This window comes from Cebus imitator, unplaced genomic scaffold (assembly GCF_001604975.1).
Source record: "Cebus imitator isolate Cc_AM_T3 unplaced genomic scaffold, Cebus_imitator-1.0 Scaffold9, whole genome shotgun sequence".
NCBI classification, from domain to species: domain Eukaryota; kingdom Metazoa; phylum Chordata; class Mammalia; order Primates; family Cebidae; genus Cebus; species Cebus imitator.
In genome coordinates this window covers 6557358-6573564 of record NW_016107324.1, presented here as the reverse complement: position 1 = coordinate 6573564, position 16207 = coordinate 6557358, and the positions used below count along the sequence as shown (strand labels likewise).

Below are 16207 nucleotides of genomic sequence, written 5' to 3'. Positions count from 1 at the left end.
CAATTAAAGAAGAGAGTGAAAGGAAGATGGCTCATTTTATTTTAACTACTTTTGTAATCTTTGAAATGTTTAAAAGAGCATTTTGTAATTCAATAATTGAAAAATACTGTTGTTGTTGTTGTTGTTAAATAGTAACTACTTAAATTTGGTCTGTAATGTCAGCAGGACATAAGATTTATAACTGTAATTACAGACCATGGAAATTTCACAGACGTTGTTACCACAATGAAAAGTCAAGCTTAAACAGTGAGGAAAGGATATTAATGCTGCTGTCAAAGTGAGCTTATTCATAGAATTTTTGAAAGTTACTATTTTATATATTAAGACTATAGTTTTTGATTGAAGCCAAAATTGCCTAGCTTCCATGGTTGCAAACATTTACACACTTGGGTCTAAGAACTCTATGGTAAAATAGATATTTTCAGGGCTTCCTAGAAATAAAAACAAGTGGTGATTTTCCCAAAGAATTAGACTAAAATGACAGAAACTGGGAATCTCAAGTTGAAACTCTGCCATCAAAAGAAACATCTATGTGCTTGTCATCTATTAAGTTTGTCTCCCATGCTAGCTAAGGGTGATCGCACATGAATGAGGGAGGTGGGGACCATGAATTCCCTGTAGCTACTATGTGACTGGGGAGGCCCACAGCTTCTACTTATCTTTACAATGAAGGGAGGTTCACATGGCTTTGGAGCTGGGGATCTGGAGTCAGAAAACCTCTGTTCAAATCCTGGCCTACCACTGTTTGTATGACTTGAAATATAACTTAACCTTGCTAAATCTATTTTCTCAATGGTGGTAACAGTATTTACATTTCATAGGACGATAACGATAATTAACTGAGATAATGGAATTATCACAGTATCTGGTATTTCCTTTATAATTAGTGTAAGGTTTGCTCTCATATTTCTTGAAAATTTTGTGTTTTAACTACTTTTACTATCGACTTTGTTCCAGGTAATACTGGAATTAGACAGAATCAGGTTCCAGTCCTGGCTCTGAGACTTATTGTGTTACCTCAGGCAAGTCGTTTAACCTCTCTGAACTTTATCTTAAAAAGGGCCCATAATATTTACTGCATAATGGCATCGCGAGGAGTAAGTATGATGCATGGAATCATTCATGGTGGTGATGATATAGGTCTCTGACAGCTGCTATCAAGGGCAGGTCTGCTTTGGTCATCTAGGTTAAGACAGAGTTGAGGGATAGCTGGGTAACACAAACAAATTATTTTCACTTCCTTTGCTCAATTTTAGCCTCTCTCCTCATATTCCTTTGCCCTTACATTCTTTCAAAAAATGTGTATTTGTGTCTAGCACTGTAGTTTCTGTTAGGAATGCAATGGCAAACAAAGCATGCCAGATACTGGAAAACTGCTGTCCAGTCTCACTCATTCTGCTTCCAGGCTACCATTTCTAGTCTGGATCTTTTCTACCTCAACCTCCTGCCCAGAAAGTTACCCTCAATATCCTGGCTGTTTTAGGTTGTGAAGCACTCAGAATTAATGGTGGGAGTGAGACTGGGAGTGAGGGCAGAGAGAAATCAGGTAGGGGAGAAAACAATGGGCTGGGAGTATGTGAATAAGGTATAGGTAACTTCAACCCTGTAACACAGCAAAGAGATTCCCAGCAACTGAGGGGTGACAGGCAGCACCTCCTCTTTTAAAGAACATGACTTTGTGTCTGCATTACAATGATGAGGATTACATTTCACTGCTTCCCAACCATGCCTAATTATTCACAGCCCAGTAATAATTGTGCTGTAAGAAATGCTTGTGGCAACGTGGCCCGGGAGGGGGAGGACTGTGGCGCAGCTGGCGAGGAAGTGGCGCTGCCCAGGGCGGGGAGGGGGACTGCGCGGTCCCCGACCCCGTCACCACGGGCCTGCACTCTGGGCCCTGGCTTGTCTCTCCCATCGGCTTAACCATCTTTTGGAGGTGGCAGATGTGTGACGGAGACAGAAGCGAGGTTTTCGCTAAGTTGGCGACGTCAGGGTTAACTAGGAGTGAATTGGTGGCGCCGTTCTGTAAGGACGGGATCCCTACCCCCCCCACCACCATCCTTACATCTTATTCCCTGCGGTCTCAGATTCTGGGAAGTCCCGGGAGGCCTAGAAATGGGAGAAGTCAGATTGGGGCCTCCTGGGCCCCAAAGCCTAAATCTTGCCCTCCCTAACACAGAACTAAGTGACCATGTCCAGGCTTCATTTGAGCACGTGGACAAAGGCTCCTTTCCATTAGTGAGAGCTGCAATTAATGCAGTCATCTTCATAAAGCAAACACATAACCCCGCGCCCAGGATCCGACCTGCGACCATCTTACCAGCAATGACTGCTCCCCTGAAACACTGAGAAGGGAATTAACTTGGTTCCAATTAGGAATCCCCCAGCTGTGTTTGAAGTCTGCAAGTCCAAACAGCAGACGTGGCTGAGGATGGCGGAATCCAACCACCCTCCATCTCCATCTCCAGCACTCTTCCATTATTGCCTGCTGTCTGCCACATCAAACAGAACAAGACTGCTACATGGATTTCTTTCCCTTTAGTCTCTTCCTTTCACTCCAGGGCCCCCAGTTTTCTCAGTAACTTAAATCATTACTGAAAGATGTCTAGTTTCACAGACCAAACCCTTTCAAAACAAGGTGTGGGCTCCCAAAAGTTGGGCTCAGAAGAGCACAGAAAAAAACTTTCCCAGTCCCAAGATTTAGCCAATCACGCATTCAGGGAAACAATCCGCTACTTTGCAAGGTCTTGCCTTCCTTCCCTGACACCTCCTTGGGGCCTGGCTGGCCCAGGATCCGATTTCTGAATTCTCTTTGGGCCTCAAGACTTCAGTATGACCTTCACTGTGCTATAGGCAGGTCCTGTCTCCTCAGTAAACCATCTGTTCTATCTTACCCATCAGGCTGGTCACAGTGGCTCACACCTATAATCCCAGCACTTTGGGAGGTCAAGGCGGGAGGATCTCTTGAGGCCGGGAGTTCAAAACCAGCCCGGGCAACAGGCTGAACTACCACCTCTACAAAAAAAATTAAAAACCTAGCCAGGTGTGGTAGCATGGGACCTACAGTCCTGGCTGCTTGGGAGCTGAGGTGGTAGGATCCCTTGAGCTCAGGAATTCTAGGCTGCAGTGAGCTGGAATGTCATAGCCAGAAGACTAAAATAAACAAATAAATAAATATAAATGAAGGGAAAAAAAAAGAAATGCTTGCTTCAAATCTTTAATAAAATAATCACAAATGTCTTTATTAAAGAACATCACCTTGGGAAATCAGACTGTTGGATCTTAGTGCTAAACCTGCAGTGTTGTCACTGTGTGCTCTTGGGTAAATCCCTTTACCTTTGGGACCCCTGTTTGTTAGAGCCATTTTATTTAAAATTATACCTGTTAAGCTTTTAACATCTAATCACTAATTATTTGATACTCCTTGCTATAGGAGGTAAAGGTTAATTCTCCTACCCTTGAATGTGGGTTGGACTTAGTGACTTACTTTTAGGGAACAGAGTATGGAAAGGGAAATATAATCCGTTTATAGTGGAGAAACCCGAAAAACACCATTGTAATTGAGTGGCCAAGATTAGCATCACCTTTATAAATTATGTTGCAATCACGTGCTCCCTGACAGGATAAGACAAGAACACATCACCTCTTTGTGATTCTTCCCCCAAATCCACCACACCTCAGTCTATTCCTAAGAAAAAAAATCAGAAAACCCAAACTGAGAAACATTCTACAAAATATCTGAAGACCAGTCTTCAAAAGTGTCAAGGTTATGGAAGACAAGCAAAGACTATAGAACTGTGAGAGATGGGAGGAGACTAAGGAATATGACCACTAAATTAATGTGGGATCCTGAAATGGATCCTAGAAGAGAAAAAGGCAATTAATGAAAAAACTGGAGAAATCTGAATGAAATCCACAGCTCAGTTAATAGTATTATACCAATGCTAATTTCATAGTTTTAACAGATGTACCATGGTGAGGTAAGATGTTAACATTAACATCAGAGAAAGTCTAGGTGACAGTATGCAGGAACTGTCTTTGTAGTCTCTGCAACTCTTCTATAGATTTAAAATTATTTCAAAATTTAAAGTTTTTAAAGAAATTATTCCGGTTTGAATAGCATGTATTTATTATTTCCCAGGCAACAAAAGGTTATCAATTTTTTAATTATAAAATACTTCAAAGTAATACTCTAAATCAGTGATGGGGTGCTGAGAAGGGTAATTTGCACCCTTTAGCTGAAAATAATACAATCTATTTGGAAAGCTATTTGGCAATATGTGTCAAGAACCTTAAACTTCCTTATATTTTCTAGCCCAGAATTCCCTGCTTTAGTGAAATAACTCCTTAGAAAGTAACCAGAGGATCATGCTGAGAATTATGTACTATATGAAAGTTTCCCCTTTGTACAATTTGCCATAGTGAAATGTAGAAGCACTCTTAACAGCAAATGGTTGAATAAATTATGGCACATTCATATGGTGGAATACCACAGCCATTTACAGGGATATTTCAAAAAATATTTTATAAACAAGATAAATGCTTATGATACAAAGTTGTGTGAAAAAATAAGACAAAATCATATATAATCTAATTTCCATTTTTTTCATGCTAACCCTGATTTGGGATTATGTGTGAATTTTAATTTTTCTCTATACTTTTATATTTTTCCTGAATTTCATGCAATGTATTTCTTTTATAATAAAAATAAAATTAAAAGGATTTTGTGCTTTTAGGGTAGAGGCACCACAGGTGCATGCATAGCCTAAGTTTCTGCCTGGCTGCAGGAGGTATGGCGACCACAGCACATCCCACCTTCTGAAGCCATGCGGTACTTGACTTTTCCTGCACTGCCTTGCTTTTGAAGGCATCTAAAATGTCTCACTTTTCCCCACACATTTCACAGCTGGGTCATTCTGCTGGACTCAGCACAGGAGGACCCTCCTCAGACTGGTTGGAAACTCTAGGCACATTCGAAAACTGTCGACACAATCTGTAAACACATCAGTTATGATGATTCTTTCCTAGGAACTTGACAAACCCAGATGAACTCTCTTGTTATGACAGTATCAGTAGTGGGAGAATTTCCTCTTAACATCTCCCTCATTTATCCAATACTCAAGAAATATCAATTGTGTGTCTGTCACACCAACAGGTGATGTGCTCAGCTCTAGGTATACAGTGATTAATAGACATTTCCACCATCTACATGAAAAGTACAGTCTAGGAGGTAGAAAGACATTAAATGAGGGAACACACAACTAAATTTGTGCATACAAGGGGAGATGACAGCTATGAGATAAAATACTTGATTTCTATTCCATTAGAGAAAATAAAGGGGCCTTAGTTTAAATAGATCAAGGGAGGCTCCTCTGACGAAATGTTATGTGAGGGAATCTGAGGGAACAATGTTCCAGGCAGGAAAGAGCAAAGGCATAAAGCAGGCAGGAGACTGGTGAATTCCAGGAGCAGAACAAAGGCCAGTGTGGCTGGAGTGTTGTGAGTAATGGGATTGGAGGGATGGGTCAGACCACCACTGTCCTTGAGGAGATGGAAGGCAGGTAATGGATTTTGAAGAGACAAATGTCCATTAAGGTCTGAAGCAAATGGATTTAGATATCTTCTTGCAAAACATCCTGAACGAGAGGCCAATGGTCACGTTGAGCCTAAGTGTAAATCTCCTCTGAAAAAGCATGGATATCATTCTATATCATTCTTATAAAACCTGGATAATCAAGGGTAAGAAATTTCAAATCTTTATTTTAAAAACTTCAAGTTACTTCTTCTTGTCACTTGAAGATTTTAAAATAAACTTTTGAAATTCTGTAATTTTTTTTGTGATTAAATGTTTTTAAAATATGATTGTTTCTGTGGCCTCCCAACTTGTGAGAAAGTAGAAGTGTAAATTCAACATCCAACTAAAATGAGAACTGTATGTTTTATGAGAAAAACAGCTTCTAAACATAAAGTTAATATAAAAACATGGCACGGGCTCTACTGTAATAGCACATAAAACAAATTATGGCCAAGCAAAAGAAAAAAGAGAAAAAGATGCATGGGCATAAGAGCATGCTTTTTTTAAAAGTAGAAATATTAAGTTAACCAAAAATTGCAGGGCTAACTGTGAACACCAGTTTCTCTCTCTCGCACACACACACACCCCCATGTATACACACATGCACACAGACACACATACACACAAACAATTAATGCTTGCCACATATCATACCTATAATGACTCTTCCAGATAATTTATTACTCTTACTTATAAACAGATCATGTTAAGGACAGTATGAAGAATGCTTTCTATTTGCTTCTTCTTCAGAGAGTGGCCTTTTATTTCAGTTACTACCTTTCAAATAATCTTGGACTACCAAGTAACAGGTCTGAGCTGGAGGTGAATAAGCTGTTACCACTAAAAAGATGTCCCTGTACATCCCACCACTGTCCTCTCTACGGAAAGAGAATCCAGAGAATTGGAAATGTACCCTCATGACAAAGAGGAGATCACCTAATTATTAACAGTTGGCTCAGTAATCAAAAGACAACAAAATAAAACAGAGGTCACGTAGCTTGTTGTACCTCCTAAGAGCTACAGATAGTGATAGAGGAAAAATTTTTGTAACTATGTGTGGTGATGCACGCCTGTAATCTCAGCTACTTGGAAGGCCAAGGCGAACAATTGCTTAAGCTCAGGAGTTCCAAACAAGCTTGGGCAACATAGCAATCCTCCCCTCAAAAAATAAAAATAAAAGTTTTATGAACTCTAACTCGGTATCTAATGGCATTGACCATCACTTGCATTAAAAAGGAAATAGACACACAACTCAAGATGGAGGAAGGTCAATGAAGCCTCAAAAAATCATCCCCACCAGAAGAGGTCCTCTGAATGTGAGATTCAAATATGTCACAGATACAGCATTGAATCTCTTGAATAATTCCATAGAAATGTATTGCCAACCAAGCTTTAGATCTCACTTTAAAACCTAGAAAATATTAAGTCTTAACAAAATCATAGGCAAGTTTCTCTTTTCCTTACTGGAATTTTCTTCTTCAAATACAAGAAGGAAATAATAGTATAATCATTTATCTTTACATACAACGCACACCCAGAAGTGATAAATTGTAAGGTTTCGACTAACATGGATATTATAAACACCTGGTGTTAACTCTCCACATCTGGTAATTTATGTTAAAGTTTCCTGTTGTCACCCCAAGATGTGTAGTTAGAAAGAAAACCCCAGTATTCCTTTAGGATTATTTTCCCCTAACAAGTAGGCAAAATCAGCCAACAATGAAATAGAATTTTTTAAGTTGTAAACCCATCAAGTTAAGATGCTTACACCAATATGGTTACCTGCACACTGACCACAATGACCAAAGATGTGGCCATGGTAACTGCAAAGGACTGGTAGTCAGAAATATGTTGCCCATCTTCTCCAGCCACGTTGTAAAAGGCCCCATAGGGGATGAAGAAAAGGACAAATGAGGTGTAGATTCCATGCAACACACAAATGAAAAATCTACGCTTGTTAAAAAGTAGATTCAGCTGTCCTGGTCTGTAGAGCTGGGGACAGTCCATGCTGTTCTGGTCACTCACATCCTGTAAACAGAGTGTAATTTCAGTGGAGAAGGAATAAAAAGAGTCAGAGAGGGCTTGTATTCCCTGTCTTCGGAAATAGCAAATGCCTGTTTAACCATGTCCTAATATGCACTACTCACTGGACCAGAACGGGACATTATCTTGTTTGCATTACCACAATAAACCAGAAGATAATAAAATGATCTCTACTTTACAGAGAAGGAGCTTGAGTCTCCAAGAGAGATTCATGAGAGGTCACACAGCTCGTAAGTAGCAGAACCAGGGCTTCATCTGAGCCTAGCTATTTGGCTTCAAATTGAAGTTTCTTTCCTACACTCTCCTGCAGGCTGTTAGACTAAATTCATGGTCCCAGAATTCCAGCACATCATGTGCAGACAATGGGCCCCAGAAGTTAATTGCCAAGATAGTGAGTGGTAGTGACCAGGAGATGACAGCAGAGAGCTGTGGAGTCAGAATTGTCAAATCAGTGACTTTGAGGGAGGGGAACCAGAGGAAGACCAGGGAAAAGGGGAAACTGCGTCTGGGATTCCAACTAAGGAGGAGGCTGAGACTGAGGGCTGAGGATCATCTCCAGTTAGAATTTTAACAGCAGTTACCAGGTGTTCAGAACAAAGAATTTAGACAGGATGAGAAGGTGGCACATTTGACACTAACCAGGTCCTGAGAGAAACTAAATGCTTCTCAAACCTAATGTGCACACAAATTGCCTGGGAAACAGATTATGATTCAATAGGGCTGAGGGCCCAAGACTGCATTTCCAGCCAGCTCCAAAATAGTGCTGATAACCACAGTGAGCACCAAAGCCAAATGTCAAAAACCAAAATCAACCACCAGGGACATCAGTGGACCATGGGTGGAGGAGAAGCAGCCAAAGTGGAAGCAACACAAGTGGTGAACTCCTGGGAGAACATTCCCCTTCCTGCTTGTGGGATGGCCTGGGTCTCTCCAGAGTTCCATGGAAAAACACTAGCATATTCTCTTTAGAAAGTCGTTTTGAGGTATTTTTGGGTGCTTGTTCCCCTAGTTCAGTGACTGAGGGCTATGTGCACAAGCTTTGAAACAAGACAGTCATGAGCTCACTCCCTGGTAACGGGTTTAGCTGGTGTGTAGTCTTAGACCTGTTACTTCATCCGTCTGAACCTCAGTTTCCCCATGCCCAGAAATGCAAATAGTAACACCTCCCTCATGGAACCACTGCCATGTTTAAATTAGTATATAAAGTATTTAGTAGAGTTCTTGCCACATCATAAATGTGCCAGATGCTTCTATAAATAACAATTAATAAAATAATGATAATAACAACAACAACAGTAATAACATAGCAACCCCAAAGTTAACAGGCCTGGTTCCAGGCTTAGCTGTGCCACTTATTGGCTGTGTGGCTTTAGGAAAATGACTCTCCAAGGCTTGGTTTCTGACTTAGAAAATGAGCAGATCTGTGGATGATTGCTGAGGTCCATCTAGCACAGCATTCCACAATCCTGTGATCAGTTTAAGGGCCAAGGTTGACAAAGCAGGAAAAGAGAGGACAGACACTCAACTTGATGGTAATAGGAAGCCTTATTATATTTTTTTTGAATTGCACAATAACCATCTTTTCCCAGAAACTGCTTTATTTTTATTATTTTATTCCACATTCTGGGCAGCTACAAAGCTCCAAGAAAAGAAACACTTGTAAACATGGGTACTGAGAAATGAATGCGTTTAATTCTTTACATCTAAGGTCTTCAGAAGTTCATTACTTTTTGTAGAATTCCACAAAATATGCCTTTTACAAACTGCCCTTTTTACATATGAGAAGGGAGACTTACAACTGACTACAAAGCCAGCCGAATGGGAGACTGGAGTGAGCTCATAATGTGAAGATTTATATTTTGCAATAGACGGCTTTGGCCCAGAAAATGAGGCCTAACAAATGGGTTTAACAACAGCCTGGAGAAAATCTGGTCTCCTTAAAAATACTTTTTAAAAAAACAAAGAGCTTTTTTAAACATAAGACACTCTAATTGTGCCATGGAAACTCCACTGGCTAGTCTTTCACTTCCCCACAAGCAGCCAGATTTTTTTTCCCCTTTCCAGGAAGTCCCTTCCAAGGCTCTGAGTATGCCAAGGATCAACAATTTTTGTAATTGATCCTCTTCTTTCTCCCCACTCAAGCACACTGATGCTGGACAAAAGAAATCTATGCTGTTTCTTTCCGTGGCCATGGGGCTTATGGGGCTTATGGGCCTTCTCGTCCTCCTCTCTCACTGGCAGACCTCTCTGCTGGTCAGTGGTTCCTGTTCTGGGCTGTGTGTAACAAGGAAGTCTCACTGCAGATGCTAGCCCCTGTGCACCAACCTAGTTCCATGATTTTCTATCACTGCATGGTTCCTTACAAGCTCTCAGAGGCTAAGGCAGCATTTCCCAGTGTGTGAACCACAGAAACTAGTTCTGAAACATAAAATTAATAAGTCCTATATGAAAACAAAAAAAACTATAGTCATGGAAGTTTGGGAAATGCTGGGTTAAAAATGAAGTTAAACAGACTACTTCCTATAGGACTTCCAGAGCCTTTAGAGCAATGTATGGGATGTGAATCTCTAAGAGGGAGCAGCCAACCTTTACCAAATAATGCTTTTGGGGAAGCTAGGGTACGGGGTGAGGAAGTCATAGTGGACCTGGATGCATTTGGAATCCACGCAACGCCAACAGAAAAAACTGCATTCCTAGGGTTTCTGCTTAGAATTGTATCTTCTACTTAGAACTCAGAAGAAACTAAAAGGCACAAAAGAGAAACTAAGTTATAAAGATGGAAAATAAACGTACCTGGTCAAAAATCCCCATGGCTAAAACAGGCAGTGATGTGTAAACAATGTTAAAAAGGGTGATGAACCACTGGTCATAAACAGTCTGAAAAGAAATATAACATACAAGTGAGGAACATCATCCACAGCAGTGAAAATATTACTGTTTAGGTAGTGAAAGTATTCACATTTAGTTTAAATAGCCAGGTTTTCTGAGGTGGGTGGGAGTTGGCTTTTGGAATCAGACAAATGTGAGTTCCTTCCTAGACCTGCCTCTTACCAGCTCTGCTGCCTTAATAGGATACTAGGCCTCTCCAAACCCTAATTTCTTTATCTCTAAAGTGATGTATACCCTTCCTGCAGTGTGGCAGTGAAGACAAAATAATACACGCAGTACCCCTAACACACTGCAGGACACACATGAGGCTTCGGACCTTGTGGGTTGCCATTTCATTGTCCAGGTTTTCAATGGCTTATAATGAGCCCAATTATCTAAGTGGTAAAAAAGGATTCACTAAAATCTTCAGAAAGAAATAGAGTAATGAGCCTGTTATTTCTATCCTGTGTTAAAATGGAGAGGGTTTTGTGGGAGAGTGGTTTAAAGTAAGATGGGCATGAAGCTAGGTGCTCACTGTACTGGGCATAAGCAAGGAAAACAATAAATACATCCTCTCATACCTGTATAGAGTAAGTTACACACGACGTCCCTGCATGGGCCTTACTAAAAGTCAATGAGGCATGTGGAGCAGGCCTATATCCCCATTTTGCTAATGAGTACACAAAGATGTGGAAACAGGATCTTTCAGTTACAGAGCTTATTATTGGCAAAAGCAAAAATTAAAATCCAGGTCTCCAGCTCCTAACCAATGCCCCTTCTATCACTCTAGCATTCATTCATTTATTCATTCATTCAATAGTTGTTGATAAACCACTATGTGCCAGGTATTAGGTTCTAGCCAATAATTCAGCATGATCAATCAAATAAAAATTCCTCATGAAATTTATGTTCTAATGCAGAGAGGGGAAAGAGAATAAACAACATCAAATTTACAGAGAGTAGGACTGAGTAAGTAAATTAGTTAGAAGGTAGTAAGTGCTAGAGAGGAAAGGGGATAGGGAATGTGGGAAGGCTGTCATTGTTAATATAGGATTGAATAAAATCTCACTGAAGGGAATTTGAGATAAGATCTGAAGGAAATGGATCTAATATGCAGCTTTCTGAAACAGCTGGGAATGCTGGGACTTGCAACATTCCATACTGCCAGCAGGTCCCATGAAACAACCCTAAGGGAAGAAAGCAACCACTATGCTAAGAGAACAGCAAGGTGGCCCAGTTGGGAAGAGCAGAGTGACCGGTAGGAAGAATAATGGATGTCAGGAAGTAAGAAGAACAATCCTGTGTAGCCAAACATGGCTTATTACATAAGTGAAAGTAGAAGACACTCTTATTGTGCCACAGAAGCATTAGAGGACTTTAAGCAAAGCAGCAACCTGGTCTTATTTACATTTTAACAGGATCACTCTGGATACTATGCAGAAAAGAAACTGAAGGCAGTGGTGAAGTGGAAAAGCTTATGACTCAAAATAACTATTTCTAATAACAGATTTTAAGTTCTCTGCATGGTAATTTCCCTTTGTTACTCTCTGATTCCTTTTATTTTCATCATCTGGTCCGAATTCAGCTGTAAGGACTTAGAAACGGGGACTATGTCCAATGACATGCTGATAAACGTTTAACAACAGGCTCTTAAAAAAAAAAAGCTTTGATTTGTAGCATTTGCCAATTTCCATAGTGTAAATATTCCTCCATGACTGATTTCAAGCAGTGATGCCACTGAATGTGGAAGTGAGATGTACTCACCATTATACAGTATTTCTACCATACAGACCAATATAACCTCAAGAGCATAAATAGTAAAACATGGGAAAATAATTAGAAAGGGATTAGTTTTTAGTATATTAACTGTCTTTTGTTTTTAATATCATTTAAATTATAAATTTATATAATTTTTAATAATGGCTATATTTAACCAATGGCTCATAAAATTCCTGAAAATTTAACAGTCAGTGCTTCTGAATCAGTATGGACCAGTTCCAAGGTACCACAGCCTAGGTCCATGCTAGGAGCAAAGTGGTGCAAGATAGCAGCAGCCACCCGAAAGATAATGCACTCAGTGTGGCAAGAAAGAACCTGCAGAAGGGCAAGGCAGTAGTCCACTAGTTAGGCATCCATGAGAACAGGCTGGAAAAGCTGGCTGGCACTCCCTGGAACCCCCTTGGGTATTTAGCAGATCTGAAACAAGCCTGAATTTATCATAAAGGATAGGGGGTACGTGCCATAATAATTGATTTATACCAAACTTTCTGAAGAAGATAATGAAAAAAGCTGAGAAAAAACAAAAGCATCTTCATCAAAGTATCGGTGAACTAACAAGACAGTGGAGAATGATCTGTCAAGATCAAGAAAAGAATTAGAACTTCATAATTATCTCAAGGCCTAGGATAATGTTCTCCTCCTCTAGACCTTATGTTTATTTCCTTCTATCAGCTACTGAGGATGGTATGATATTTTCCTCATATTTGATGAAGGCCTGATATTTTCTGGGCTAGCCAAGTGTCCTGCTATGACAGAGTCTGTTACCCCATTGCTGGGCAGCTGCCTTTGGATACCAGCCCAGAACAGGAAGGGTTTCACCATGATCTCTACCTGTGATGGGCACTGAACCTTCTCCCTTCGGCCCAGGAAACTACTGAAGGCACAGCTCACTCTGTCAGTTGCCTCCTGTAGATCATCAACACTCCCTGGTTCAGAGCAGTGCAACTGTACTGGGTGCCAGCTCAGAACAGCAGTTGTGACAGGGTCCCAGTCTCCAACTCCTATCTACCCTCAAAAGTCCACCAAAACTGCAGCTCAGCCTCTGTATCTTCCTTCTGGTGAGTGAATTTGTCCAACTCTACTTCTAGATACATATGCCCACAAAATGTCTATCTTTGTGCAGGGGGATACACATAAAAATACTCATAGCAGCACTGATTAGAGTAGTCCCCAAACAAAAACAACCAAAACATCCTTCAAGTGTGGGATAAAGAAAGACATTGTCATATACTGATATAATACTACAGAATAATGAAAAGCAAGGAATTATAACTATACCCAAAAACATGAATAAAAAACACATATAATATTGAGCAAAAGAAGCCATATACAAAGGCATAATTCTATTTAAAAATAGTGCAAAAGTATGAAAACCTATTCCTATGTTGTTTAGAAACTCCTACTCATATGGTAAAATTATAAAACAGAAAAACAGTAACTATAAAATGGCAGGGTAATGGTTACTTCTAGAGGATCGGAAAAGAGGGCTGATGAAGAAAAGTAAGGGAGCTCTTGGATGTTTGGAAATGTTCTATTTCTCACACTGGGTCATGGTACATGGGTGTTCATTTCATAACAATTTAAGCGAACATTTATAAACTTTTTAATCGATTTGTTAAACTTTACAAATGATAAAAAAAATTTAAAAATTTAACATGTGACCTTCTTTTACAGTTATAGCCCAGTGAGACTTTAGAGAGTAGGATATCAAAACTCTTGATGCTCAAGCCACACCCCAGACCAATTAAATCGGTATCTCTGGGAGAAAGATCTAAGTTTTGGTCACTTTAAATTTTTCCCAAGTAATTCCAATGTGAAGCCAAGATTGGAAATTACACTCGTTTCATTTTTTTTTTTTTAAGCAGAGCAGCTAACACAAATCTTCAACTCATTGATGATGGTATCTGACTTTCATTCCTCAAAGATATCAATTGATTTCACAATTGCAGTATAGAAAATAAGAGGCAGAAAGCAGCTGAACTGGGGCTTTGTGGCTCAGGGCAGAGCCTGGAACTATCAAATCACTTCATCCTACACCTCTTCTACCACCCAACTTCCACTCACTAAGAAAAGACAGTTTCAGGTATTAAGAAGAGAAAAAGAATCTGAGAAATTATGGCATATTCAACTGTGAACAGCTGAGAATCTGGCAGAGCATACCCTCCTCATCACAAACTGGCTAGCATTACGAGCTACACTTATTCAACAAATATAAGCATTTGTCAACTGGCACTCAGATTTGAAGCTTCATTTCACAACCAGAACAAGAGAAGACAGGAAGGAAAAATCAGAATAAGGTTTCAATGAGTTTCTGCGATTTCTCACAAGAGTTTTGCTGCCACTTAGTATCACAATAACAAAAAGAAAGAAAAATAGTTTATATTTACTAAACATCTACTCTGTACCACTTTAAGTGCTTTACATATATCAGCTCATTAAATTTTAACAACCCCATGAGGTAGGTACTATTAACAGTACCCAGTTTATAAGTGGGGAAACTGAAGCCCATCAAGGTTAGGAGATTGCTCAATGTCATACCTTAAATACAAAGGTTTTCTCCATATTGTGCTTATTTCACATTGCATGCCTGTGTCAAAACATCTCATGTACCCAATAAATACATACACCTACTAGGTACCCACAAAAAATTGTTTTTATATATTTTTTAAAAGCCCAAAGGGAAAAAAGATTTTCTTAGTTCAGAATCTTTTAGTGGATCCATAATATCAAAACTATTTTCACAATAATACTAAAAAGTTATATATTTGCCCTTTCACCCCATTCCCCCATGAGTGTATATATGTGATATCACAGCTGGCTGAATGCAGATGATAGGAGAAGCCAGCTGACTTCTATTATGTTAACTAGTTTTACAAAAGTGTAAAACAATGGCATTCTTCTCATTAACTTGTTTTTGTTTGGGAAAATATAATCATTTTTCTTAAAAATATGTTACTTTTGTAAACATGTCATGGGTTATTTTTTAATAAATTAATAAAAGAGTTATTTAGAATTTTTTCTTCATTTTCATTCCTAAGATGATAAATATTGACAGTGGGGTCCTGAGATCATAAAGTTCGAGAACTGCCAGCCAAGCAAGTGTCAGAGTGAAGTCCAAACCTATGGACCTTAGTGCCCACAACACTGACTACTCTAAGAAACCACCTCTCTCAATCAGTGTTGTCATTTGGAAAGCTTCCTAGGCCTGGCATGGTGGCTGACATCTATAATCCCAGCACTTTGGGAGGTTGAGGCTGGTGGATCCCTTGAGCTCAGGAGTTCAAGACCAATCTTGGCAACATGGTGAAACCCTGTCTCTACCAAAAATACAAAAAAAAATTAGCTGGGTAGTGGCATGCACCTGTGGTCCCAGCTACTCCGGAGGCTGAGGCAGAATTGCTTGAACCTGGAAGGCAGTGGCTGCAGTGAACTGAGATTGCATGACTGTACTCCAGACTGGCGACAGATGTGAAACCCAGAAAGAAGAAAAAAAAGGAAAGGAAAGGAAAGAAGGAAGGAAAGAGGGAAGGGAAGAGAAGGGAAACGGAAGAAAGGAAAGGGAAGGAAGGAAAGGAAAGGAAGGAAAGGAAGAAGAGAGCAAGGGAGGGAGGGAGGAAGGCAGGAAGGAAAGAGGGAAGGAAGGAAGGAGGGAGGAAGGGAAGGAGGGATGGAGGGAGGGACAGAGGGAAGGAGGGAGGGAGGGAGGCAAGGAGGGAGAGAGGGAGAAATGAAAATGAAGAGAAAGTTAGTTTCCTTGAAGGCTTTTTCCCTCACTTCGTTTAACATAATTGAGAGCATACAATAAACACAATTTTACATGCTATTTTTTGGCATTTAAAACAGGGATCCCCAGCCTAAAACAGTCCATAGTCTGTTATCAGCCAGGCTGTGCAACAGGTGAGTGGCAGGCAAGCAAGCCTGAGCTCCATCTCCTGTCAGATC

General features: G+C 40.0%; 1 protein-coding gene across 27 annotated transcripts in view; it reads right to left on the bottom strand.

Moving 5' to 3' along the window:
* ATP8B4 (ATPase phospholipid transporting 8B4 (putative)) overlaps positions 1–16207 on the bottom strand; it is a 419806-nt gene that overhangs the window by 184605 nt on the left and 218994 nt on the right. For 26 of the 27 annotated variants that reach the window (XR_005203096.1, XR_005203097.1, XR_005203071.1 and 23 more), the window contains 2 exons: positions 10412–10495; positions 7358–7603 (listed from right to left, as the gene is read on the bottom strand). Coding sequence is in view for 14 of the 27 variants with exons in the window: in XM_017543577.2 (XP_017399066.1) it covers positions 7358–7603; positions 10412–10495 (330 nt within the window). In the remaining 13 variants the exon portion in view is untranslated. Of the gene's footprint in view, positions 1–7343; positions 7604–10411; positions 10496–16207 lie in introns of all 27 variants that reach the window. The other variant, XM_017543742.2, reaches the window with a different exon arrangement.